The sequence below is a fragment of the Vigna unguiculata genome, chromosome 2 (genome assembly GCF_037176805.1).
Source record: "Vigna unguiculata cultivar grain cowpea cultivar isolate G323 ecotype 2 chromosome 2, ASM3717680v1, whole genome shotgun sequence".
NCBI lineage: Eukaryota > Viridiplantae > Streptophyta > Magnoliopsida > Fabales > Fabaceae > Vigna > Vigna unguiculata.
In genome coordinates, this window is record NC_140793.1 from 28,058,134 (window position 1) to 28,083,210 (window position 25,077).

General features: G+C 31.7%; 3 protein-coding genes and 1 long non-coding RNA gene across 7 annotated transcripts; 3 read left to right on the top strand and 1 right to left on the bottom strand.

Annotated features, from left to right (window-relative positions):
* Window positions 1-468: 468 nt before the first annotated feature.
* Window positions 469-4,170, top strand: LOC114168759 (mitochondrial carnitine/acylcarnitine carrier-like protein). 3 transcript variants are annotated; one of them, XM_028053683.2, is made up of 3 exons: window positions 469-585; window positions 2,732-3,123; window positions 3,484-4,170. In XM_028053683.2, exons 2-3 carry the CDS (start codon window positions 2,732-2,734, stop codon window positions 3,983-3,985), a joined length of 894 nt encoding a protein of 297 aa, XP_027909484.1. In that variant the 5' UTR covers window positions 469-585; the 3' UTR covers window positions 3,986-4,170. The 3 variants fall into 3 exon arrangements, with proteins under 3 accessions (XP_027909484.1, XP_027909493.1, XP_027909502.1); XM_028053692.2 differs by lacking the exon at window positions 469-585 and adding an exon at window positions 617-903; XM_028053701.2 differs by lacking the exon at window positions 469-585 and adding an exon at window positions 732-914.
* A 1,104-nt stretch (window positions 4,171-5,274) lies between these two features.
* Window positions 5,275-9,580, top strand: MSP2 (microspore-specific promoter 2). Of its 2 annotated transcripts, none has more exons than XM_085667694.1 (5): window positions 5,275-5,415; window positions 5,574-5,720; window positions 6,095-6,283; window positions 7,051-7,229; window positions 9,242-9,580. In XM_085667694.1, exons 1-4 carry the CDS (start codon window positions 5,341-5,343, stop codon window positions 7,213-7,215), a joined length of 576 nt encoding a protein of 191 aa, XP_085523820.1. In that variant the 5' UTR covers window positions 5,275-5,340; the 3' UTR covers window positions 7,216-7,229; window positions 9,242-9,580. The 2 variants fall into 2 exon arrangements, with proteins under 2 accessions (XP_085523820.1, XP_085523815.1); XM_085667689.1 differs by having other exon boundaries at window positions 5,312-5,464; window positions 9,242-9,578.
* Window positions 9,581-18,578: 8,998 nt separating this feature from the next.
* PYL1 (PYR1-like 1) lies at window positions 18,579-19,792 on the top strand. Its single transcript, XM_028052483.2, has one exon. The coding sequence runs from the start codon at window positions 18,733-18,735 to the stop codon at window positions 19,390-19,392; it is 660 nt and encodes a 219-aa protein (XP_027908284.1). The 5' UTR covers window positions 18,579-18,732; the 3' UTR covers window positions 19,393-19,792.
* A 1,376-nt stretch (window positions 19,793-21,168) lies between these two features.
* Window positions 21,169-22,005, bottom strand: LOC146888490 (uncharacterized). Its single transcript, XR_014986601.1, has 2 exons — window positions 21,475-22,005; window positions 21,169-21,344 (listed from the first exon to the last, which is right to left on the bottom strand). It is a non-coding gene; the product is annotated as an uncharacterized LOC146888490 (long non-coding RNA).
* Window positions 22,006-25,077: the final 3,072 nt, after the last annotated feature.

The following is a 25,077-nucleotide window of genomic DNA, read 5'->3' on the forward strand; positions in this document are numbered from 1 at the left end:
ACAATATCTAAAGTCAAAATCATAAATATGCATGCAAGACTACAAAGAAATTTATAATATATAATAAAATTCTTTCATCAAAACACATGAGGACCAGCATGTGTGTCCACTGTTTTGAATGATAATAAAAGCTAATAAATATTAATAATTTTTACAATTTTATTATAAATAATTATTTTAATTTAAAATAATTAAATTTTGAAAATTAAATAAAAATATCAATTTTATAAAAAAGATTATTTAGACAATAAAATTGACAAAATAATATTTTAAGTTAGAAAAATAATTATTAAAAAAAAGACGTGCATATCAAGAATCTAATATAATAAATATAATTATAATAATGAAAAAAATTAAATATGCTGTGAAAAGTAAAATATAATTATAAACTAAAAAATAATAAAATAAACTAGTTTTAACTTTATTAGGAATTACTCTGGTATGAAAATAAATAAATAAATCATATAAATTGAATTTCCATGTTTCTCTCCTGCATAAGTTCATATCATCTATTCATTGGAGTCGGAGACACAGAGACAGAGCGGGTTTCTGAGACATCCTGTGTTATCATCTGAAAAAACTCTGGTTTGTACATTGCACATCTCTCTCAAAATTTCTTTCTGGTGTGGTTCTGTAACTCTAATATTCTGTTGTTACCTAAAATTTGTCGTGTGTTTCACATTTGGATTAGTATCTGTCACCTTCAGAAACAACCCACTTCACAGATTCACCTAACACTCCTCTCTTATTTTGAACCGCTCTCATTTCTATCAATACTATCATTTCTTCTTTCATTTCATCCCTTTTATTCTACATACAATACTGTTGTTTTCTTCACTCTGCACTCCTAACAAGAGTGTTGGTTCAACTTCATTCTTATTTCATCTATTTATTTGGGAACAGGTGAAAGCACAGTAATATTCTGACCTTGTTCAAAAGTGTTTTGTTTTACAAGGATAAATGCATGCAAACATCAGCGATCCGATTTCTAATTTCTTATACTCATACTCTATGTATCCTATCCTTCTTTCTTTAGACGTTTGATTCCCACAATAGTCTCTCTCTTTATCTCTGGGATCTAAATTAGTTGGAGTTATTTTTCTGGAATTTGTCTCTGTGAATTCGTGGGTACTTTGTTAAATCAGAAAGAGAGAGAGAGAGAGGTTATTTATTTAATTTAATCTGTGAAGCAAAAAGAGTGGAAGATGGAGTTTTAATATCCTTAACCCGTTTCAATTTGAACCACTTTTGGTTTCTGTTTTTGTTGTATCTGGATACTGTTTCGATTTGAACCACTTTTGGTTTTTGTTTTTGTTGTATCTGGATATCCTTTGAGAGTTAATTAAGATGGATCACAAAGGGACGGAAATGTCTTACATGCCTTAGAATGAGTTTGATCTTCATAGCTGTGGCATTTTCCTCTTCCTTTCCTTTTCTTCCAACCCTTACATAATGACACTGTTAAAAGTTGTTTGGATTTATTTCTGGCCTCATGTCGTTTAGGATTAAGTTAAGAAAATAATGCAGAACAGTTTTGAGCTAGTTAGCAAACAACACTCTCATTATACCTTCGTGTCAAGCCTGGGAAGCTCTAAAGTTGTAGAATTTAAACTTAACCTTTAAGCAGCTTAATGATAAGTAGAGATTTTTTTCACCAGTTAGAAAGTTTATGACTGTACCTTTTTGTGGAATTGTATGAGTTTTAGGCACCTCTAGAGGATCCATGCACTAATTACAAGACTGGTTGGGTCAATTCAGTTGTCTGATCTCTACTGCCTAAAGGATAATTTCTCAGGGATGTGATAGTACTATGTCCTGCAGCAGCAATTAATTCATTGTTACCTTTGAAATTTTTCTAGGTCTTAATATGTTTTCTTTTTTCTTATTTTACACAAGATAGTGATTAGGACATCTGCATTGGTCAGTAGAGTCATCATGAGGGCATTGGGTTGTATGTTCTTTTATATTTTAGCCTTGGGTGGAGGGTGGACAAGAAGAACACCGGAGGAAATTATCGGAGGAAATTATTAAACACGGTCAATAATATCCCAAGAAATTTAGTTTTTTAACTGAGATTAGTAGGTTTTGTTATTCATGCATCCCACCTCACCTAGTGAGATAAAGCTGTTGATGTTATTGTTATTGATTTTGTAATTACTACATCTTATAAATATTTTCCGAAGTAGCACAGGATATGAAGCAAATTAAAGAATTTATTTTATTATTACTTTCCAACATCTGCATTTTGACATAATTGGTGTTGAATATGCTTCTCTAATGAAATTACCACTATAGAATTAAAAAAAGTGGAAATCCTCATTCTAGTCCTTTAACTTGTAAATTGTCAGTCACATAAATCCTTGATACTTTGATCCCTGACATTGGGGAAAGTTATTTTCGATTTGGTTCTCTACAGGTTTTTTCCGGCCAAGTAGACTAATAATGACATCTATAAAGTCATGGCCTACAGTTTCATACATGAATTTTCAAACACTAGGATGAGGGTTTACTCTAATGAAGTTTAGTTCTCTTCTTAGCTCTAGTTTTATCCTGAAAAATATCATATATACCTTGAACTTGTGTCACATTTTCACTTGAACAGCAGAAATTAAAGGGAAAGAAACACCAAGGAGTCGTGTTTTTGAAACAAACAATCCTGTTCTCTATCCTTCACATGTTCAAGTTACTTGTCATATCCTCAGTTTTCATTCTTGGAATTTTTATTTTTCAGATGGGAGATGTGGCAAAGGACCTAACTGCTGGGACTATTGGAGGGGTGGCGCAACTAATAGTTGGCCACCCATTTGACACCATAAAGGTCAAGCTCCAAAGCCAGCCTACACCCCTCCCGGGCCAGCTTCCGAGATATTCTGGTGCAATTGATGCTGTCAAGCAGACGGTGGCAGCTGAAGGTCCAAGGGGTTTATACAAGGGTATGGGAGCCCCACTTGCCACAGTAGCAGCCTTCAATGCTGTTCTGTTTTCAGTTAGGGGGCAAATGGAAACATTACTGAGGTCGCATCCTGGTGCTACTCTCACAGTAAATCAGCAGATTGTTTGTGGAGCTGGAGCTGGAATTGCTGTTTCCTTTCTAGCTTGCCCTACTGAATTGATCAAATGCAGGTCAGAGGTTATTGATGATGATTTAATAATGCTCATGGTTTCGTTACATTTCCTGTATATTCTTTCTATCAACATCTATATCTACTGTTTCTTTTTTCTCCTTCTAAAACTTTTCATAGATTTTGACCTCTTTGATAGCAATAACTTTTCTGTGAACCATCCCTTGTTGTAGTGTTCACTTTAGACAAATCCAATCATGTATTTTGTGGTTGACATGAAATCAGATAGTCATGAGAATAAGCTGAGTGAATTGAGCTGCAGTTAACTTTTCCTGAATTCGTTTTTCATATAATCATTTAAACAGAAGTACTTAGACAATGTATTGATCTTCTAACTGTTTTGTTTCATGGTGAATATCAGATTGCAAGCACAAAGTGCATTAGCTGGCACTGGAGCAGCAACCATGGCAGTGAAATATGGGGGACCCGTGGATGTGGCCAGGCAAGTTCTCAGGTCAGAAGGGGGCATAAGAGGTCTGTTCAAGGGCATGGTTCCCACCATGGCTCGTGAAGTACCTGGAAATGCTGCATTGTTTGGTGTATATGAAGCACTAAAGCAATTACTTGCTGGTGGCACTGATACCTCAGGACTGGATAGAGGTTCTCTGTTGCTTGCTGGAGGCTTGGCTGGAGGTGCTTACTGGCTCGCAGTTTACCCAACTGATGTTATTAAGAGTGTGATTCAAATAGATGATTACAAAAACCCCAAGTTCTCTGGTTCAATTGATGCTTTCAGAAGAATTTCAGCTACTGAGGGGTTCAAAGGCCTGTATAAGGGTTTTGGTCCAGCAATGGCCCGAAGTGTTCCTGCTAATGCAGCTTGCTTCTTGGCATATGAGATGACAAGATCAGCTCTTGCATAATTAATTCATACAGAACCACTGATAGCAGCAGTGCCATTGAGTGACCATGTTTCTTTTTCTTTTAAATTCCTAAAACATTTTCATTTCACGCATTTCAATTGCAATATGCCCACAAAAGGCTTAACTTGTTATTGCTTCAGGGAATCGTTCTTTCATCCGGGGTTATACAGCAGCACTTTATTTCAGGGTTAAGTGTTTTCCTTTATGCTTGAAATATTTTTAGATCACAAACAACGTCCTAGAAAACAATTTCAGAGTTAAGATACAATGGTAAATCTAATTCTTGCAATTTCAAATGTATCTTAATAGTACAGTGTGAACTTGAGGTTTGTGATCAAGATAGGATGCAATCATTTGAACTTGCAAGAATTGGATCAATTGTATCTTAACTTTTTTTGGTGGGCACACTGTATCTTATGTAAACTAACTTAAGTTCGTTTTTTAGATTTCATGATGCACCTTAGTCCAAACCTGACAGTAAATACTACAGAAATTGTTGTAAGGAAATAATGCACTCTTGTCAATTAAGATTATTCTACCGTTTCCTGAGATGTCAATGGACAGAATTTATTCAGAAAGTAGATTATATGATTGCCGGAAGTATGAAGTAATCGCTAGATTTTGTCACTGTTAGAATTCTGTTCCAGAATCAGGTTTGCACCCTATCAAATTTCTTCTTGCACCTCCATTAATATGTGAATTTCTGAAATTTACTTTCTGCAACATACTTGACCAAATCCGAAAATAATTTTTCCAAAGACACTCACCAATTTTGGAAATATCTTTTCGGAAAAACCACTCACGCCTGTTCAGAATCAAAATTTTCGGAAGTTTCTATTTCGGTGTGATGGGGTGCAGAAAAGAATTTGATAGGTATCGGAAGAAAGTGCCAAAGATTTATGATATAAGGGATAGCCCATGAAGACAATCTGATATGCAAGGCCCAATCCAGTTCACTTAGGAGTAGTGGCTAACTATCATGAAATCATATTTACACCACGTTATCTTTCAAACGGCAAAAGATTGTAACAAAAGAACCCCAAAATTTACAAATTTAATATGAAAAATGATAACAAGAAAAACGCCAGAAAATAAAACATTCATAAGACCCAGTCGTTGTATTCAGTGTAACGAAGTGAGAAAAAAATGGTTAGTGGCACGTGACATAACAAACTAATGTATGACCAATCTGGGTCCAAGGAAAAGGTGCGAACGATTAAATGTCGCAGTTGAATGGTGAGTTGATTTTCTCCTCTTGTTTGTTATGTCTCTGTTGAGTGCGAGCAGTGAGTGTGATAATATATAACACATCATTCTTATTTTATCGAAACACAGAACACTGGAACGTGCCAAAAATGGATGACCCCAAACTACCCTCTCATCACTCATCCATCTCTCTCATTGCTAGGCTGGATCATTTGGAGTTCATTGTGACCTTTTCACTTCCCTAATAACCTTCTTCTTATTTGTCACAATCACGTCAATTTTCTCACATATCTTTCTTAGAATCTTAGCCTTTCAAACATTTGTTTATCCTTGTGAGCCTCGGTTTTTCCTTATACATGTGTGTTTATGGTTGTCATGACAGATGAAATACTTAGAAAGAAAACAAAGATATGGCAGCAATGTCCCTGCTGACAAAGCCAAACAATCTTTGGATTTGTCCACCAAAGAGGATCTCTTTAAAGGCACAATGTTGGATCGAGTTGCCTCTCTTGAACACAGACTTTTTAAGGTTAAACATTAAATTCGCTCTACTTTTGTCTGTAGAATAAAAAATTATGATAGATATTTACTTCAAAACAATTATGCAAAAATGAACAAACTTTTTATGTATGTTCAAATCGTGATTCAACCGTAGCATAAAAAATTCTTTACATAAATGAGATTTTTATTCTTTTACTGTCATCTACATGCCTATGAAAATGACATCCTTTCATAAGCATCCATTACTGAGCAACATATACCATACAGTCACACTCACTTCTATGTTGGAGAGAATCATCACTGTTTGGTGCATCAACACTGTCATTACATGAATTTAATTATTTTAAAGTGTAAACATATTAATTATCTACCATGTAAATTAACCCAATGATGTGTTTTTAGCTTTATGTAGAGATTGATTCAAGCGGAAATTCTGTACCGTTGTCCCGTGATTCCACACAAATTTCTGGGGAGTGTTCTACCAGCCAGGGATCCAAGACAGAAATATGTCGCTCGTTTCCAACTTTCAACAATCTCTCAGATAATACTGAGAGAGGATTAGTGCCTATTAAGACAAATGAAATATCCCAGGTAAAAAAAAAACAACATTACTGAAATAGAACAGTTAATTATTTCTACTAAATTATTGATTGTTGAAGAGTCAAATGTTTACATTATAGTTTACAGGTTTACAACTAACCCCTGTAAATTTTTTATTCACTGTCACCATCCAAGAGTCAATTAAACTAAATTTCATACAATTTTTTCTTCTTAATTCTTGTGCTACAATCAGTGCTTAGAGTTTCGGTTTCGGTCCTAGATCACAATACTTCCTGTTATAGCAAGAATAAAGAATACAATGGTAACCTCTAGATATGAGAAAAAATATATTAACATTATGTCTCTTTCACCCTTAAAAAATGTACCCAAATCCAGTTAGATTAGAATATAAGGCATACCTAACATGAAAATTTGTAAGGACCACAAATAATTATGCATCTGTTTGTTAAACAGTGTGTGTGTGTGTGTGTTCATACAGATAAAAGAAAGAAATCATGCGCGTCACGAATTAATGGAGCTTATATTTTTTTTCTTTCTGGTTGTCATGTATCTAAATAAACTAAGCAGTAAAGTCCAAAGAGCCAGCAAATTAGGTTACGATGGGAAAATGTAAATGAATTGCCAGCAACATCATAGGCAGTGTGTACTACATAACCTTTTTGTTTTATATTATTGTTACCTTGGCATTGGCAACACCTTCAGCAACATAGAAGTAATTTACAAGATGTTTCTGCTGGTTGCAGAATCCTATGCTATTATTGGAATGAATCTCAGAATCAACCTTTAACATGTTGCAGGAAAAATGTGAGAGTGAGAAGGAACAAATCAAAAACTCGTGCCCTCCTAAGCAACAGGTGCAGGTGGTGAAGAATAGACCTAAGAAGAAGGAAAAGAAAGGCCAAGTTGAGAAGAAACGAGTATCTACTGTTAGTTGGCCACATTTAAAACTACTAGGTTGCTGATCCTCATAACATTGGTTAGTTTCTTTTATTTCTTTTACCCTACCATGAATTTTCTGGTATTAAAGAAGTATGAGATTAGATTTGGATGAGATAAATCTAGGATAGTTATTTATCAGAAATCAAAGACTATTTTTTAAAATATAAAGAATTAATCTCTTTTAATAGATTTTGTTTTCTCATCTGATATATTACACCAAATTATATACTCAAGAACAAAATTGTTTGGGACTTGTATGAATGTTAAACAAAAGTATACAATTGTTTGCACTGGAGTACTTGGGGAAATGAAGCATCGCAGTTTTTAAGGGACCATGTGAAATCATGAACTGTAATAACACTATCTTAGATTCCAGGTTCAGACAAAACCCAATACTTCTAATTATTTAAGTCGAATTATTGGAAAAGAGATGCCATCGATCTCGTTGTTTGGACGGACCTAGAGTTTTTAAATGATTATTTCACATAACATAACATAACTAAGGATGTGTTTAGGGAATAAGCAACAAATTTGACATACTAATATCACATGTCATATTTTTCAGACAGAGCCAAAACGTTATAAATTTGAGGAAATACATTAGTTTTTAAAGTCTATAAATCGTAGTGAGCCGTCAGAGGCAAAGAAGGTGTAATTGAAAAATGATTTGTTAAGGTGTTGGAATCAGATACACCCACTAACGAAAGGTCTAAAGAGAATTTCATGTTCATGCCATAACAATGGCATATACATACTTATTTTAAAAATAAAAACCAAAAGAAATGGAATATCTGGCATTGTGCTTATTACTTTTCATGGTATCAATTGAAAACAGCAGGGCCTGCTCTTATTGGCCGGCTGAGAGATGTTCTCATGACCACCAAATTTAAAATGCTAAACACTTATTTGTGGCCATTATGATTCGTGAATCTTGCAGCAATGAAAATGAAATGGATATTCTGGCTGGCGTTGAAATTATACTAATAAATGTTACATAATTGTTGTGTATTAGATAGTAACAGTGTATAGATTTGTTCGAAGAGAGAAAACTGTGGTGAGCTGGAAAATCCGTGGAATGATGCAGACATCCATTTTTAAGTTTTGGAACTAATCTGTCTGGTTCAGATGACCTCATAATACAGCCACAGCAATGTTTTTAGTGTAATTATCGGTAAGCAAAATAAAATTGTAAAAGCAGAGACTTCACTTCATAATAATGGAATCAAATGGTGGCTACAAGCAGACAGTTTCTAGTTGTGCAATGACCATCATCTTTTGGATGCCACCAACCAATGAAATTATTTCTCTGTCTGCAAAGTTTTATTATTTTAACACCATTATTAATACAGACAACAATCATAATCCTGAACTCTCATCAATTCATCCAATTATATATTCCCTTAATCATTTCACCTTTTTATTTTCCCATTAAATATTGTCATCAGATTCTTCTAGAATTGTGCTCTACCACATTAATCTACTTGCTTTCACATAACCCGGAGTCTGAAAATAACTGCATCAATTGGTCAACTTAATTTCACTTTGATTTTGAATGCATGAAATATTCTAATCCATGATTATAGCTACTAAGCCATCGATGTCACATCCGATTATTATACATGAGTGATGTTGTACATCACCCTTTTACATACGCAACAGAAATAAGAAGAGAGAATACATAAAGATATGTGATGAAGTAGGTGATGATATAATGAGATGAGATAAAAGAAAAGCAAATAGATGGAGAAGATAGGTAGAAATTATTGTATGAATAATACTTAATGTTGATATTATATTTATAGTGAATTAGAGAGAAATGTGAACACATAAATGGTTGGAGAAGTGGGTAGCTTCTGCAAGTTGCTGTTGACATAACGCAACACTGTGTGGAGTTGGAAACCTCTTGTGGGCCATTTATCTCTTACACATCCCTAGGGACCAAACACAATTAATTATGACCCTCAACTAAATATAAAATATTATTATTATTATTATTTCCTATACAGTTATTAAAATGATTAAATTATTGATATTATTATTGTTATGCAGGTTTTGCATAAGAAGTTTGGAGAAGAGGTGGTAATGGTGCATTGAGAAACAGAGGAAGTTCCAGTGACTTGGGATGCTTCGCGTAACATCCCATATTTTATTAAAGTTGTCGTGAAGGAATCTTAATTGCCCCCTTTGACCCGAAACCATGACATGAATGCATTGTATAATCACAATGTGGGATACTACCATCTTTAATATTCCTCTTTTGCTATAAATGGCTCATGCTATGTACCTGTAATTGCAAAACCAAATAATTACTTATTTCCTTCATTTTCTTCTAGTACATCATTTTCGTTTAATTTATTCTAGACAGAAATATTGTTCTGAGTTTCTTTCTATTCTTCGCATGTTAAAGGACATGTTATTTCAGGTTGCAAACTGTTATTAGAATTGACTTTGTTCATCATTTGCATGTGATTCATATACTTATCATTTAGTTGGTTCTAGTATAAGTTACTATAAATAATAGTGGTTGACTTGCTCTAATCTAAGTTTGTTAACTGTGAAAAAAGAAGTCCCACATCGATGGGAACTTACTTTGGGGATTACTTTTAATGTTATAAAAGGAGTCCAGTGTTTCCTTAGGAAATTATCCCAAAGTCTCTCCCTTTCTATTCCTTTTACTTTACTTGCTTGAGAGAAGAATTAAAAGAGAATATTAGTTTCTCCTCTAAGAGAGAAGGTTAGTTTCTCCTTTAAGGTTCTCCTTGTATTAGTTTTTCCTATTTCCAAGAGAGGGGTTGTCATTGTTTTCTCCTTGGAATTAGAGAGAATGATATGTAATTTTTCCTTTTCTTGAATAAATTATATTCGTTGCCTATTATCTATTTTTGTTCCTTTATTTTCATCTTGTATTTTAGTTGTGAGTACTTGTGCTGGTACTCTGATACCCAACAGTGGTATCAGAGCTGTTGGTTCGTTTGTGTGATTATCTTCCGCTGCTATTGTCATTAGAATAGTGATGTGATAGTGGATAAAGTGTGGTAGTGTGAAAGTGCATGTCTAGGAAAGTTCTGGCTAGGAAAGACTTGGTACTTAAGCGTGTCCATTAGTGACCCACCTCTCTTTCCTGGGAATTACCTGGTGCACTGGTTCACGGTCTGCTTCCATTGTTCCAGTAGACAGTACTATTCATAGTGAGAAGTGCATAAGTCGGTTTTAAGGCCATGACAGCAAGATACGAGATAGAGAGGTTCAATGGGAAAAATTTCTCATTGTGGAAACTGAAGATGAAGGCAATTTTGAGAAAAGACAATTGTCTAGAAGCAATTGAAGAAAAACCTGTCGGCATTACAGATAAAAAGTGGAAGGAAATAGATAACAATGCTATAGCAAATTTGCACTTAGCATTGGCAGATGCGGTTTTATCCAGCATTGGGGAGAAGACTATAGCGAAGGAGATTTGGGATACTCTCACAAGCCTGTACGAGGTTAAGTCACTTCACACAAGAATATTCTTGAAGAGAAAACTCTATACTCTTCGAATGAGTGAGTCCACATCGGTAACAGACCACATCAACAATCTAAATACGTTGTTTGCCCAACTTTCAGCGACAGATTTCAACATAATTGAAAATGAACGTGCGGAGCTTCTACTACAAAGTTTACCTGATTCATATGATCAGCTTGTCATCAACATTACAAATTACAACGTTGCTGACCTCCTACACTTTGAGGATGTTGCCGGAGCTCTTCTTGAAGAAGAATCCAGACGAAAGAACAAAGAGGATATGGTGGAAAGTGCAAGGCAAATAGAAGCTTTGGTGATGACGAGAGGTAGATCAACAGAACGTGGATCTAGTGGGAGTCAGTCTCATGATAGATATCAAAGTAAGAAGCATCTCAAATGCTACCATTGTGGCAAAAGAGGGCATGTGAAGAAAGATTGTTGGCATTTGAAGAATGGAGGAAAGAACTCTGAGGCATCAACCTCACAAGGTTGTATGGCAAATACCTCGGAGGACGAAGATATTCTGTGATGAAGAGGAGAGATCTGGTAAGTCATGAAAGCTCAGAAGATCATGGCAGATGTGTATGTGCTTTTGGAGATACGTTGCAGGATGCTAATGCAATGATTGCATCGACAAGTCAAGAAGAAGCGGTGTTGACGTGACATCGTAAACTTGGGTATAAGTTAGAGCGAAGTTTGCAAATCCAGGCAGAACGTAATCTCTTACTCGGGCTCAAGAAGGTTGTTTTACCTCTACGCGAGCATTGTGTGGTAAGCCAACAAACATAGTCATAGATCGCAGATGGTTAGTTTGACTACCAGGAAAAAAGAAAACACAAGAAGACTTGATTTATTATGATGTAAGGGAATCACCAGAGTTATCACTAGGAGAATCAAAGTTTACTCCAGGAGATTGTGGGTGTACTACATTAAGAGGAAGTCAAATGTGTTGTTGCCAGTTCAAGGAATTCAAAGCACGAGTAGAGCTTGAAACTGGGGAAAATTAAGTGTTTGGGCTATGCTAACAATGTGAAGGGGTACCACCTGTGGGTCCCACTACCCACAAGGTTATTGTTAAGCAGAAATGAAATGATGCTCCAACCAGAAGGCGTTAAAGAACAAGAAAACTTGGTTTGCATGGTTGAACAAATCTCAGTACGGTTTAAAGAGAGCTCAGGTATTCGTACCAGAGATCTGATTCCTTCATAAGCCTCGGTTACAACAGACTGGGTGTTTAGACCATTGATGTTGTATGTGGATGACATGTTGGAGGTAGGCCCCAACAAAGTTCAAATCCAAGAATTGAAGGCGTAATTGGCTAGGAAGTATGAGAAGAAGGACTTGGAACCAGCAAACAAGGATTTCAGGGATGCAAATACACCGAGACAAAAAAGATAGGAAGGTTTGGCTTTCTCAGAAGAAATACTTACTGATAATCTTGCGACGCTTCAACATGCAAGATTGCAAGCCAATTTCAACCCCACTTTCTATCAATTGTTCCTCACGTATGAGTCCTAGCAGTGAAGCGGAGAGGATGGAGAAGTCTTGAGTACCGAGTGCATCGGTGGTGGACAACTTTATGAATGCTATGATGTGTACAAGACCAGACATTGCACAAGCAGTGGGAGTGGTTAGTAGGTTCATGGCGGGTTTGGTGGAGAGCAGTGAAGTATTAACAAGAGGTCCTTAGGAGGAACCTCAGGTGTTGCATTGCGTTTTGGAGGATCAGAATTATGTGTCAATGAAGTCTACGTGGATTCGATCCTACTGAAGTCTACCAGAAGAACAAGCAACATGAAGGCAGAGAATAAAGCATGGTGTGAAGATTTGATTAATTTCATCAAAATCTTCAAGTGGGAGATTGTGAGAAAAGAAGTCCCACATCGATGGGAACTTACTTTGGAGATTACTTTTAATGTTATAAAAGGAGTCCAGTGTTTCCTTAGGAAATTATCCCAAAGTCTCTCCCTTTCTATTCCTTTTACTTTACTTGCTTGAGAGAAGAATTAAAAGAGAATATTAGTTTCTCCTCTAAGAGAGAAGGTTAGTTTCTCCTTTAAGGTTCTCCTTGTATTAGTTTTTCCTATTTCCAAGAGAGGGGTTGTCATTGTTTTCTCCTTGGGATTAGAGAGAATGATATGTAATTTTTCCTTTTCTTGAATAAATTATATTCGTTGCCTATTATCTATTTTTGTTCCTTTATTTTCATCTTGTATTTTAGTTGTGAGTACTTGTGCTGGTACTCTGATACCCAACATTAATTGTGTACGAATTATTGAAGAGTATATGTGGATAATTTTAAAACTAATCACATGACATGTTTTGGAACCGAGATAATTTGACCAACATAACTAGTTTAAATTTGGTTAGTTGGAAGTGATTTTAATTGGGAAAAATGTTATTAAAGCATCGTAAAATATCGTCAAATTCACACACGGATGCAAGCAGGCAAGTGTGCATATACCGCACTCAGACGCGACATGCATATAAATATGAACCGATCTGTCTAAATGGGATGGATCACGCCCGTCAACCAATCCAAATAGGACGGATTAGGTTAAAAATTTCAACCTGTGGATTAGGTTAAAAAATTTAACCCGTTTTGAAGTGATCCATTTAGTCCAACTTGATCATTTGGTCTTTTTTTTTTAAATTAAACATTAAAGTAAAAAGTCATTTTAAAAAATAAATTTTTTATATTAATTTGTTTTAAAATGTAAATGTATAATAGTATTATAATTTAAATTATTAACATCTAAAAATTAAATTTTTATTATTTGTTATAATAAAATAATTTAATTTGTAAATATAATAATTATTTTATTTTATTTAATCAATTAAAAGTTTAGAAAATATTTTATATGATTAATCATGCTTTTGATCAATTAAATAGTTTAGAAAAATTGAAAACAAATTAAAAATATTTAAAAAAAATAAAGTTATGGACTAGTCTGACCAGACCTGACAGTTATCCTATGTGGGACAAGTAATTACACGTGATCCATTTCTATTTAATGAATCAGTTTGACCCAACCTATTTTTGACAGGTCAATGATGAGTCATTAAAACAAGTCGAACAATGGATTTGTGACTCATAATTCTTATAATTCTTACTTTTCATATGAAAATATATCATCTCATTCTCATATATGTATTTGATGTGTGAAGGTTACTTCTCACATTTTATAAGTCCTAGGTCAAGACAAAAAAGGAAATCCTTTTAAACATGATTTTTATTGCAAAACATATAATATATATATATATATATATATATATATATATATATATATATATATTATATTATTATATACGACAAATAAAATAGTTTTGCAAGTATGAAGCTGTATGTCATTTTTTTTTGTGTTTTTATCATTATTAAATATATTTTTGTTTATCACCTATAAAACAAAATATATTAATTATCACACACAAAAAGAAAACCTCAAACATTCTTTAATGAAGATGGCTAATGATGACCTCGATATTAACCCTGTTTTGCTTTTAAAAATAATGATAAATGGATTTATGTTAATAAAAATAAAAAAGGTAAAATCTTACTTTCAATTAATATTTTTATATTTCACTCCTTTTGTCTAAAGTTTTTAAAGCTAAGATTCTTTAACAAAATCTACCACTCGAAAAAACTGTGTGACATTATTTATGTAATTATGTTTATTTAAAAAAACATGATTTGGGTAAGAAGAAATAGAAAAATGAAATATTTTAACTATCAATATTAAGTAATTATCAAACTTCAAAAAATTAAGTTAAGAAGTTATTTTTTAATAAATTTAATATTATAGTAATTTATATATAGAATATTTAAATATGTATTGTCATATTATTTAACTATTCTAAGATAGTTATTACAAAAAAATAGCAAAATTAATGTACATACATTTGTAATTGAATAATATGAAAATGTTTTACATCCAACGATATTTTCAATAACTAACAATACATGAATAATTTTTTTTTACAGATAATATACTAAAATTATGTGTCAATTAATAGTACTTAAAGGTAACAATGGTATAGTATGTGAGCTTGGTTAGTATTATCGTACTAAAGCGAGCCCTTGTTAATTAGTTGCATATAAATTATTAGTTGTTCTAATTAATCAGATAGTTTATTGTTAAGTTGTTATAAATAATTGTTGATTATATATAAACACGTACATTCTATTCTATCGTGTAGTTAGTAACTAGATTTCAGATTTTGTTTCTCATTCCCTCTCGATTCTGTCTCTGTGACTCTTCTCATGTTTTCTCAATATCATAACAAATATTATTATACATGATTCTTTGTCAATGCAATTCAACTAGTCTTTTAATAAATTGAAAACCCGAATAGATGCAATATACAAATTATAGCTTAAACAAATAAACATATTTCTCCATAAAACCAAACTTAGATAAAATAATATAAACATTACCATTTTTAAAATCTTATTTAAAATATTTTTATCAATAATAATTTTCATATTAATGTAATTTCTCGTTGTAAATATCTTTTGGTTTGTTTTTTCCCCTCAAAATTCTAGACATAGAATCTAGAATGTATACATTTCAGTTAAAAAATTAATATTGTTGATCGTGTCGTTAATTATTGACCAATAGTTGGTTAAAACAATTATGTGGCGAAATTTTTCTAAGCCCAGACATGTGTGGCGAAAACATTTTTACAAACAAAAAAAATAAAAATGGTTGGCGTACCTAAACCAAACCAACCTCAACAATATTTAAAATAACACCAGGAATTAATCTACGGATTGCAAAAATAATATGACTCGTTACTGTTGCCAAACTCTAATAACAATACCTGATTTTTTTTATTAAATTCAAATGTGATGTGATGTTAATATTTTACCTTCAAAAATCAAAGATTTTGGAGCTCTAATTCCACAATGAGACAAGAGAAAAACACTTAGTATACATGGAAGAATGGTCATTGAAAAAATAAACCATTTATAACAGTCTAAACATGTTTTTGTAAGATATACGTTTTTTTTTTCAATTTGAAAAGTTGTTTAAGGCAAGAGAGAGAAAAAAAAACAGAACATAAGTAAAAATTTAGTAATAGACTTTTTATTTCAAATTTTATTTAGACAACAATATTATTTTTTTCTATAGACATTTCTAAGCAAAACACATTATTTAATAACTATAGTTTATTCATAACCTATGTCTTTGAAATATTGAAATTACTTCAAAGTTAATTTAAGAGTAATTACTCGTCTTACAACAATTATTTGGAATATCATATTGTATGAATCATTATAAGTTTAATGTACTTTAAATTCAAATAATATTTTTATAAAAATAAATTTTTACATCAATTGTTCTAGAACATTTATATTCATGATTTAGTCAATATAAATATTATGTATTTATATCTAAGTGCTTTGTTTTCTTTTTACCGCTCATACTTCTTTTTTATTATTGAGATCTTCTACTCTAAACTATATAATACCTTAATATTTTTTTGTCATTTTTTTATCACACGTCTTGGTGAATCTTTTAAGAGAAAAATTCATTGAAGATAGAATATGAACGAGACCTTAATCTAAATTACATAAGAATTATATCATTCTAAATTCAAAATTTTGAGACAATAAGTTTATGTGTTATTCATCTTTATATGTTGATTAACTTTTTAATTTCTACTCAATATAAGACTTAGACTAACACTTGAATTATCAACAATATCTCTTAAGGGAAAGTCTCTTCCATATTTATATACTCTTTCTCAAGTGGAAACATTTTTAACCATAAATATCTCTTTATCTGATCATCTTAATAAAACAATATATTTATGGATTTTCATCTTATATATTGTTTAATTTTCTCATTTTTAATAAATGTTAGACTTAAATTTTTAACATGTTCCGATTCACTTACCTTCCTAGTTGTCTTCAGTTCTAATTTCTAATTTCTCGATTACCACAATCTTAATCTTAACCTAAATGTAATTTTATATTGATGTTAATCATAAGAAAATATACATCTCATGAAATTGACGGTGTTACATATAGATTTTATATTGCTCTTTAATTTACACAATATATATATATATATATAACGAAATTTTTATTTTTGTGTTCTTATTTCTTTTTCAATACCCTTAAAAATATATATATATATATATTTAAATTAAAATAATTATTATATTAATTTTACTTTTTTAAATAATTGTTTCTTTAAATTTAATATTTTTTTCAATATGTCCATTATTAATTATAAAATTACGGACAAAATATATAAAAATGATTTACAATAAAGTTACAAAAAATATTTTAATTTTATAATTATAATAATAACATAATAATAATAATTTTATTATTTTTTATTATAATAAAAAAATTTAAAAACACATGTCATTTGTTTTCATATATATATATATATATATATATATATATATATATAATATTATATGTATATTCATACACGTCTGTATGTGGAAGTATTATTACATTCCTTATAACAACAGCTTATTGTTCAATGACGTATTTAAAATTATGTAATACAATGTTTTTCTACCTTTTCCCTTTATTTGTAACCAATATAATATATATCACGTTTATACAAATATCATCATTTTTTCTCTTAGTAATCACTAAAAAAGAATGAAAATTTCTCACGGATAAAATCCGTATTAAAATAAGTAGATTATTACTAGTTTTATTTTTTTGGTTGTAAACAACTTCTGGTTGAACAATGCAGTTTAAATGATATAAATATTTTTTCCATTTTGTCACACTTTGAATAATTTTGTCACTACACTTATCATATAATACACCATAAATAGTAATAGATAAGATATTTCAAATATATTAATACTTTAATTTAAATTTTAAAGACAATAATTCTAAATAACATACTCGAGTTGCGGGTATAAATAGTTTGCCATATTTCCACATACTAAACCCATTTAATTTTCGAAGTAAAACAAGAATCCCATCCAAAAAGAAAGTCAAGAATTAAAAGTCCCTAGACACATAAACTACAAATTATAATAAAGGCAGCACACAAGCTTAAACCTAGATACCCACCTTTAATAATTACTACACATCCACATATTAATAATATAAACTAATTGATCTATTCGTAAATGATTCAAATTTATTAACTATTGAATTGATTTTTTCTTTAATAAATAAGATAAGTTCAAACTTAATTTATTACATAACTCAAACTTATTTATTTTACTACAATGTAAGAAGAGTAAAGTGTTTTTTTTTTTTAATTTTACATTGATAAAAAAATATTTAATAACTTTATTCATAATTAATATGTGTCGATTAATATTATTGATACTTTGTAATAAACTATTTCCCGAAATAAAATAAGTTAGATATTAAAAACTTGTAAGTACTCAAGTGTATAAAAGGTGAAAAAAAAAAAAAACTATTTTATTTAAAAACACTGTATCTTCAAATCTTTTGGTAACTATTTCACTTCGTTAAAAGAAAAATTTCAAGCGGGTTGAATTTTAAACGTTCACCAGAATTACAAATTCTCACAAATTCTATTAAAATACTTTCAAATTAATCAGTAACAAAATTCTTACACTAGCAAAAAAAGAAATTAATTGGAGGTCAATTTTCGACAAGTGAATAAACTTTGTTTGACTTTTTATATTATTGTTTATAATTAAACTCGGACAAGTACTAATCAGTGTTTTAATTAAATAAGAAATCGAAAGCAATATTTTATTAAGGTCCGTAAAAATTGATTTTGATGTTTATTTAATCCTTTAACCTAAGCTTAGCAAGACACTTAAACTCAAGCTCCATATTTTCTTCGCAAGTGTGGTTTGAACTTCAAAAAAAAAAAGTATAATTTGAAGTTTAAGTGAGCAGTGATTTTTGGTGGAGTTGCATATATTAGCAAGTGGGAGAGAAAGAAAACAGAGTTTAGAGGGAATTCCCAGGAATACCCCTAACCGTTCCTCAAAGTCTCGTTCCGCAAGCGCCAACAGCGTCTCTTACACACTCTCTCCTTCTCACGCTCTCTCTCTTTCTCTCACTCTCTCCGCCATGGAGAAAGGTGAGAGCTCCGCCTCCACATCGGAGCCAGACTCCGACGACAACCACCGCATCCCGACCAACCACCACCTCAACCCTCCCTCCGGCCTCACACCGCACGAGTTCAGCTCCCTCGTCCCCTCCATCACGGAGCACCACACCTACCTCGTCGGCCCCGGCCAATGCTCCTCCCTTCTGGCCCAGCGCGTCCAGGCTCCACCGGAAGCCGTCTGGTCCGTCGTCCGCCGCTTCGACAAGCCCCAGACCTACAAGCACTTCATCAAGAGCTGTGCCGTCAAAGACCCCTTCCACATGGCCGTCGGCGTCACACGCGACGTCAATGTCATATCCGGCCTCCCCGCCGCCACCAGCACCGAGCGGCTCGACCTCCTCGACGACGACCGCCGCGTGACCGGTTTCAGCATCATCGGCGGCGAACACCGCCTCAGCAACTACCGCTCCGTCACCAGCGTCCACGCCTTCGACTCCGACGCAGACGCTAAGATCTACACCGTCGTCCTCGAATCCTACATCGTCGATGTCCCCGACGGCAACACCGAAGAGGACACGCGTCTCTTCGCCGACACCGTCGTCAAGCTCAACCTTCAGAAGCTCGCCACCGTCACCGAAGGAACAAACCGCGACGGTGACCATAAGCCACACTCACGGTGAAGCAAACCAAACCAGCACTACGCAAATCTCAATAAAAACAAAAAAAAAATTAAACAAAAGAAGGGATTGGAATTTGAAACAATCGCTCCCTCGCTTACCAATTCATAAAAAGAGAGAAACAAGTTTTTCTCTGTTTTCTTTTCTTTATTTTTTTTTCTTTGGAAATTCATTTAGTTTTCCTTTATTTTTTTTTGGGTAAGACTCTGGTTTTGTGTTTTTGATGATTTTGTTTGGCGGTAGCTAGCATGTCCTCCTTGGTGATCCGTTGAATTTTGTTATTACAATGGGTGAGGGCATTTTGGTCAATGCAGGTGTACAGGAAATGTTGACTTGTGATGTTTGTTCTTCATGGTGTCTTTCAAACCGTTCTGTGAATATCATCATTTGCTTTTCCCCTGGATTTGATTCCGTGTACATACATATCTTCCCCTTTTTTCTCCCATGAGTGCAAGCCTACTTAAAGAAGATGCTTCCTTCTGTAGATTGAAGATGCTTATGGTATTATTGCACGAATCAAATATGTTTACTGTTAAATTTTGTTGGCAAGGTGGTAGAAATGCAGTTATGGCTATACCATGTGATGTTTTTCAATCATCAAAAAGCTTTGATTTGCATGTGCCTATAGAGTGTTTTTAATGTAGAAAGTCAAATTAGGGGTTCAGAAACAGAAATGGGAATATAAAGTAGCGGAGAGCATAGTCATAAGAGTCTCTTTCCCTCCCACAATCAAGGTGTCACCAATGCTGGAATCAATTCTTTTTGTCTTTTACATTCAACACCATAACATAACAGTAGAACTGGTTTCGATGGGTGGGAATAAAATTAAACAAAATTCACTCATCAACTTCGTTCAAGAAAGACCAACTTTAAATGCAATTTTATTTCTTCCTTTGTAATACTTGCCCAATTTGTGTTCTTATCTCTTAATTTTTAGATAGCAACAAGTTACAAATTAGTATTTTCTATATGGAACTATTATAAGTATGGCAAAGTTGTGCATAAGTTATGTGAAAAATTCACATAATCTCTAGTATGTTTTGCATAAATCATTTTATGTCTAATGTTGCTTGCCAGAAAAAGATGGCTCGTGTGAACCAATTTTGTTAGTATTTTGGAAGTAGGAAATAAAATTATATGAAATTAATTTTATTTATTTTTTATTATTACTACTTCATCTACTTCTTTACTGTGAATCATCTGCCATTTCATTTTACTTTCATTGTCATGAAATATCCGAATACACTTTGGGAGTTGTGTTAGATATTTATGCTATACTAACCCATGTCGATGATCATATACCTAAAAATACCAACCGTATGCTTTTAAATACATTTTGTTTCCACACACTAATGTTGGTTAAAATGTAAGAGAACATATGAAAACGAAAAAGGAATTCTATTCCTTAATAAAATTTAATTAATAATAAAAATGTGTATATATTTAAAAATATAATTAGAAGCATATCAATAACCATTTTAACGTGATGTTGGCCTAATTCTGATGAACTTTAAAAGATGTAAGTTGGTATAATCTTGAGGAATAATGTACATTGCATTGAGCGGTTATATTCTTCAATTTGATAAGAATATTAGGTGGACTCACATCACAAAAGAGTTCAAAATCCTTGTAAATCTTACACCAATATTTACATTTCCAATACAAGACCTTATTTGTAATCGGACTTTAACACATCATACAATACTGTTACAAACAAATTCAGATTCTCTATCACAATGTTGCCATGTCAACAACTTAACCAGATACTTAAGGATAAGCTTTCTATCAACAAATATGAGTTGTTCAATAAAAAAAACACCCAATTTTACAGTAAATAAATAGATGGAACACAGATCAAGTTGATAATATAAAAGGCCAAAAAAATCTCACTATAATAAGAAATTAGACAGGACAAGAAATCATGTCTTTAAGGTCCACCCAACGGCCAACACTCACTGTCAAAAAAAAAAAGTTTGAATTGAAGAAATTCTAAAGTTAAGCTAACCTATACATTATCGGAATGGTAAATGGGTGAGATTGTGCAACCCCATTAGGAAGGTATAATCAGAAGGTGAAGCCACCTACCACCAGACAGGTTTGGTTCATAGTCTTGTTGTTTCTCACATAGTAGTAGATGGAGGGAAGTGAGAAAATTTGGGAGTAAATAATTGTGTCAGATGCTACCATCTTTCTCCGAATTGCAGTGTGGAAAAGGGGAATTTGTAAGAAAGGTTTTCTGAGAGGTTTTTGTAGCGTAGTTTTGGTTCTTCCATTTGCAGCTTTGGGTTAAATAAAAAAAGGTGGCTCTTGGTAGCCAATAAGGGCATTTCTAATAATCGAAATCTTCTAGTTAGTTGGATTTTTCTTAACCGTTGGTTGAGAATTTCTGGGGCCCCATGGTTTGCCTGCAAGTTCTGGTCGCTGTTATGATGATATGGATGCCTGGTTGAACGTGTTGGTAGCAGAGGTATGTATTAATGTGGTGCCACTTTTTGTTTCTCCAAATCTATATGTATGTATGTATGTGCAGGGTTTTTCCTGTGTCTATAAGCTGGCAATGTAGGGTTTTACTTTTGAGGATTATATTTATTGATTATACAAATAATAATAATAATAATAATACGAGTATTGTTGAGGCACTTTTAGGTTGTCACTGTTGAAGATACTGATAGCGTCAACGTCTCCATGTTAGGTTACTGATTTTCCAGATTGGAACGTATCACAATGGATTTGTTAGGCAACATACATACGTATACTGACATGGACAATCCTATGGATCACATTTTTTCATCTAATAACTTGCATTCTTCTCTTCTCTTTTGTTTTCTTCTAATAAGTTAAAAGTTTACGATTAGATATAAAATAATTTCATAATATAAATTTTAATTTACAAATTAATTTTATGAGGTTAAATAAAATTTCAAGTCAAAAGTGTCACTAATAATAAACCGTCAATTGCTGATCTTATTTTTTTATTTCATTTTTAATATTTTTTACGAATAATAACAAGTGCTGCGATTAAAAGAATTTGTTTCCGAAAGTTCTGTGCGAGCACGGTCCAAAAGCAATTGAACACCGTGAATGGAGCAAGGTGACTCTTTCTGATGAATTCGTTTCACTTTATGCACCACGAATAGTACATATATCACTTTGTTTTTGATTAAAAACATTTGCAACTTTAGTAATATATGATGATAGAACATTGATTGTATAGTATGTGTAAAACGGTTTTCACTCTCCCTCATGCATGAACAAAATGGTTTTGCACTACAATGATATAAAGAAGTTCTCATCTAATTTGGTGACAGCATAATTTTTTTTTTTTACATCGAAGTTGCCATTTAAAAGATAACTTCAAATTTTTCTTCAAGTCATCACATTCTTTTTTTTAAAAAAAAAAAACTTAGACAAACGGTCATACATGATGATATGATTTCTACCATTTCATCAAAATATTGCTTTTGTGTATTCAACAATTTTGTTTACTTAATTTAAAATATTTACTATAATTTATTTTAATTTTCATATAATCTTTTAAATTACGTAAACAAAAACCCGCTTCAATAACCAACCGAATCTTAAATAAATAAAAAATTGCTTAAAATGTATCACATAAAAAAACACCTATCTTTTCAAAATAATTGAATACCTAAATATTTTAAAAAATGATAATAATAGTTAGACAACTAAATTTTTACATCTTTTCCTCATAATAAGACGTGACATTTTTAAATAATTTTAAAATATAAAAAAAGAATGAAAAAAGAAAAAATGGAAAGTCACCTAAAAAATATTAATAATTGTAAAAGAAAATTGTGAAAATTTATTTATTAACAAATTATTTTCCATAAAAAAAATACTATCATAATTAAACAAGTGTTATTCATAAAAGTTTTAATTAATTATACCAACAATTTTAATCTATATATTTATAACTAGTTTAGGTAAACATTTATTAAACTATAAGTAAATTATACATTTATAAATAATAATAATAATAATAATAATAATAAAATACATTAAAAATAAAATAATTATTATTTAAGCAACATTTTTTTAAATGAATAAATTCGTCACTCATCCAAATCCTTACAATGAAATCACCCGCCTACTAATCCAAATCTTTAAACTATTTATTAAAAATATATATATATATATATATATATATATATATATATATATATATATATATATATATATATATATATTGATTTCAATAAGTTTAAGATAAAGTTGTACCATTTTAATAGAAAATATGAAGACAACATACTATGATACTATGTTGTGGTGTTCTACATAGGTTGCATTTTAAATGTCATATATATATATATATATATATATATATATATATATATATATATATATATATATATATATATATATATATATGTGTGTGTGATGGGATGAAATGTGGTAGTTAAATGGAAAGGAAGAAAAGGAAAAATGGTTGAACATAAAATGTGAGAAAAACACAGAAAAGGAATAAACTATATAGATTCCATTGTTATTCCATAGTTTTGGGGAATGTTATATAGAAAGAAAGAGTTTCGCAAATTTGACTCTATCAGTCTTCAATTGATTTACTTCCTTTTATGAATTATTAGTGTATCTGTATGAACAACTTGCGTGGAAGTGCACAAATTCAATCAAACTTCTTTTCTTTCCAACTTAGTTTTTAGTCAATTATTTGTCGCAAAACATGCTTTATTGCTCCACCACAGAATTATCATCATCAATGTGTTTTCTTAATAATGCAATTTATCATTAAATCACATTTTACGGTCATTAATTATTGAATAAGCAGATAACACAGTTGAATGGTAAAAAGTATCCACAATCCTCATTTTCCATCGCTTCCACGGTTGTTCTTGTGCCACTTCACATGCCTCCATCATATCACTTCGGTAACAATAATTACTGAAACTATTTTTTTTTCTCTAAACTTTAGAAGAAAAAGAAAATGGCATTTTCTATGCATTTTTTAATAAATTTCAACAAATAATAATATATTAAAAAGTAAAAGTATGCTTATGGGAGATTAAGCAAGTGGGGGCACATCTTTTTTTTTCTCTCTTTGCTTGTGGCGGTTTTGAGAATGATGGCACTGAAACACCAGTACCTTATTTGTGGGGGAGAGAAACATGCACCGATTGAATCAAATTATAATTTTCAATACTTTTATAGTTTTTAAGGTAATTACCATAAAAAATTATTAAATTTTTTAAGCAGAATATTTTGAATTGAACAAGAGTCTAAAATTGTGTAGTGTTCTATCAATTAGGTCGAGTAACATTTTTAAAGTATTTAGTAAAATTCATAGCTCACTTAGATTTTGTCATTGAAAGATTATGTTTCATATTTTGATACAATCAGTCAGTTATACAAAATTAATGTTTTATTATGTTTTTAGTCTTTTAGATTAATATATTCTCATTTTTTCTAATGTGTGTATTTAATTTTCTTAACAAAATTAACAAAATTTTGTTAAGTTTATTTAATATTTAGATGTGTTCCTCAACTATCAATGAAGTGAAAATGTGTCAAATAGCATAAACATTCAAATATTATCATAAAATGTATTTGAAACGTAAAAAAAAAATAAATAAAATTTGATTAAAATGATTAAAATCATACATTTTTAAAATTGGAGAACTAAATTAAAAAAATTAAAAATAATACTAATTTTTA

What these genes read in the sequence shown, in the direction of transcription:
- LOC114168759 (XM_028053683.2), top strand. Translation starts at nt 2,732, where the DNA reads ATGGGAGATGTGGCAAAGGACCTAACTGCTGGGACTATTGGAGGGGTG. An exon ending in ACTGAATTGATCAAATGCAG is followed by an intron (nt 3,124 to 3,483) that starts GTCAGAGGTTAT and finishes GGTGAATATCAG; the next exon opens with ATTGCAAGCACAAAGTGCAT.
- MSP2 (XM_085667694.1), top strand. Translation starts at nt 5,341, where the DNA reads ATGGATGACCCCAAACTACCCTCTCATCACTCATCCATCTCTCTCATT. An exon ending in TGGATCATTTGGAGTTCATT is followed by an intron (nt 5,416 to 5,573) that starts GTGACCTTTTCA and finishes TTGTCATGACAG; the next exon opens with ATGAAATACTTAGAAAGAAA. An exon ending in AGACAAATGAAATATCCCAG is followed by an intron (nt 6,284 to 7,050) that starts GTAAAAAAAAAA and finishes AACATGTTGCAG; the next exon opens with GAAAAATGTGAGAGTGAGAA.
- PYL1 (XM_028052483.2), top strand. Translation starts at nt 18,733, where the DNA reads ATGGAGAAAGGTGAGAGCTCCGCCTCCACATCGGAGCCAGACTCCGAC.